At 49.9% G+C, this 2,595-nt stretch overlaps 1 protein-coding gene across 1 annotated transcript; it reads right to left on the bottom strand.

Annotated features, from left to right (window-relative positions):
- Positions 1-38: 38 nt before the first annotated feature.
- LOC120505094 (DNA (cytosine-5)-methyltransferase 1-like) lies at positions 39-2,514 on the bottom strand (the record flags this gene model as incomplete). The annotated part of the gene is made up of 7 exons (XM_039715318.1): positions 39-267; positions 1,403-1,495; positions 1,572-1,690; positions 1,767-1,876; positions 1,966-2,049; positions 2,310-2,361; positions 2,474-2,514. Coding segments are annotated over 7 exons (728 nt in total), but the record flags the coding sequence as incomplete, so codon positions are not given.
- Positions 2,515-2,595: the final 81 nt, after the last annotated feature.

Raw genomic sequence — 2,595 nt, 5'->3', positions numbered from 1 at the left:
TTGAAAGACCCTCCAACACCACCCCATCCCCGCCCCACCACTGGTGACCCTCGGTCACCTCGCAGACGCCGCAGCGCCGGCGCTTGGTGGCGTTCTCCTTGTCCTCCTCGCGCTCGTCCTTCTCGATCTGCTCCGAGAAGAAGGTGTCGAAGATGAGGTACACCAGCTTGGTGGTGGTGGCCTTGGTGGGACCCTTGTCCTTGTCGATGCGCGTGGGGTGGCGGATGGCCTGGCGCCGCACGGCTCGCCTGCGGCACGGGGACAGCGCTCAGGACACGCCCGGGGACGGGGACACCACCCCGGGGACACCCAAGGGTGCCAGGTGGGGTCCCCAAAAGGTGTGGATGGATTTTGGGGACCCAACCCGGCGTCCTTCCCCCTCTGGAGCAGCATCGGGTTTGGGTTTGCCCAATTTTGGGAGGATCTTCCCAATTTTGGGAGGGTTTTTGTGATCTTGGGAGGATCTTCCCAATTTTGGGAGGGTTTTTGTGATCTTGGGAGGATCTTCCCAGTTTTGGGAGGGTTTTTGTGATCTCGGGAGGATCTTCCCAATTTTGGGAGGGTTTCTGTTCTGATTCCCAGCACTTCTCATGCCACTGAACCCAAATCCTCACCAGTTTTGGGAAGATTTTCTCGATTTTGGTTGGATTCTCCCAATTTTGTGGGCACAGAACCCAAACCCTCCCCAATTCTGGGAAAATTCTCTTACTTTTGAGGTCCCACTTCCCAAATTTTGGTTGGATTTTCCCAATTTTGGGGTTTTTGCCCCCAGGTGCCCTCTGGGATGCAATAAACACAGTTCATTATCATATTGGTTTTGTAGCAATTTTCCAGAGTACAGCTATGCTTTGAAACTTTATGCAGAAGAAAGAAAAGAAAAGAAAAGAAAAGAAAAGAAAAGAAAAGAAAAGAAAAGAAAAGAAAAGAAAAGAAATGAAAAGAGAAAAGAAAAGAAAAGAAGGAAGGCAAAAGAGAAAGAAAGAAAGAGAAAAAAGGAAAAGAAAGAAAGAAAGAAAGAAAGAAAGAAAGAAAGAAAGAAAGAAAGAAAGAGAAAGAAAAAGAAAGAAAGAAAAAAAGGAAAGAGAAGAAAACAGAAGAAAAGACAGAAAAAAGATGGCAAAAAGAGAGAATCAAGAAAAAGAGAAAACAAAAGAAAACAAGAAAAACCAGAAAAACAAAATAAGAAAGAATGAGAAAATGGAGAAAAAAAGAAGAAAAGAAAACGGAAAAAAGGGGGAAAAGGAGGAGAAAGGGAGAAGAAAGGAAAAGGGAGAAAAAGGAGGAGAAAGGGCAAAACCCTTGAATCCCTTCCCCCAAAAACCTCAAAAAAAGCCCAAAATAACCCAAAACCACCCGAAAAAAGCCCCAAATTCCCCCAAACTCCCCCCCAGCCCCTCCTCACCCGTGCTGAAGCCGATCAGCGCCTTCTCCCCGCCGTCGAAGCCCGTGATCCACCAGGCGTTGATGGGCCCCAACTTCTTGGCCCTCACCCCACCTGGCAAGCCAAAAAAATCCGGACAATTCCCACCTGGACATCCCGAAATTCCCCGGAATTCCGGGCGTCTCCTCACCGTCCAGGCAGGGGTTGTCGTCGTAGATGGGTTTGACGACGCCGCTGAAGTAGAGCTCGATGTTCCTCTCGATGAGGCCGGTGTCGAAGGGACAGAGGTGTCCCCTCTTGTCATAAACGCTGCCGGGGGGGACAGGGAGGCCGTGGGACACCATTCCAGAGGGAATTCCGGCGGGAATCCACCCCGGGATCTCACCTGAAGGAGGTGACTTTGTGCTGGGGGAGGTCCTCGTAGCTCTCGAAGCCGTCCTCGTTGGCGTCGAAGATGGACAAGCGCTCGTCCGTCAGCATCTCCGGCTCCTCCAGCTGGATTTGGGGGAAAAAACCCAAAAAATGGGATTAAGGGATATTCCTGCTTCTCCTGAGCTCGGGGAAGGAGGGTTTGGATCCCTTACGGCGTCGTCGGGGTCCCCTTGGAAGAATTTGAGGTCGGGGTCGTCCAGGTACTGCCGGCAGTCGAGGCATTTTGGGGGGGTGGTCTGCAGGAGAGGGGAGGGAGAGTCAGCTTTTCCCAAAGTTATTCCTGGAATTATCCTGGGTTTTGGCAAATTCTGGGGATTCCCATCAGAAGCAGCCCCAGCTGTTTGGTTTTGGGAAGCTGAACGGGCTGGAAATGGGTTTGTACTCCCACAGGATAATCCAGCCTTTGGAATAATCAACTCATCCCAAAAAAAGTTAAAATTTGGGAGTTTAAGGGATTAAAAAATCCCAAAAAAAACTGGAATGAGGACGGACTTACTTTAGCAGGAGCAGTGATTTTAACCTGAGGGATTTCATCTTTGATTTCCGACCTGGGAGGGAAAAATGAAATGCTGGGATGAGGATGGAGCAGTGACGTCATCGTTGTCATTGTCACCGTCACCGGGACACGGCTCCGGCCGGGAATGCTCCCCTTTTCCTCACCCATCTTTGGTTTCCATTTTCATCCTTTTCTCATCTTGATCCTGCAGAAAAAGGCAAAAAAATGGGAAAAGGAGATGGAAAACGCAATCACAGTGTGGCCAAAATCCTGGGAAATCCCCCCA

The sequence above is a fragment of the Passer montanus genome, unplaced genomic scaffold (assembly GCF_014805655.1).
Source record: "Passer montanus isolate IOZ18808 unplaced genomic scaffold, ASM1480565v1 scaffold3210, whole genome shotgun sequence".
In the NCBI taxonomy this organism is placed as follows: domain Eukaryota; kingdom Metazoa; phylum Chordata; class Aves; order Passeriformes; family Passeridae; genus Passer; species Passer montanus.
Note: the sequence above shows the minus strand (reverse complement) of the source record. Positions and strands in the feature narration are given on the sequence as shown.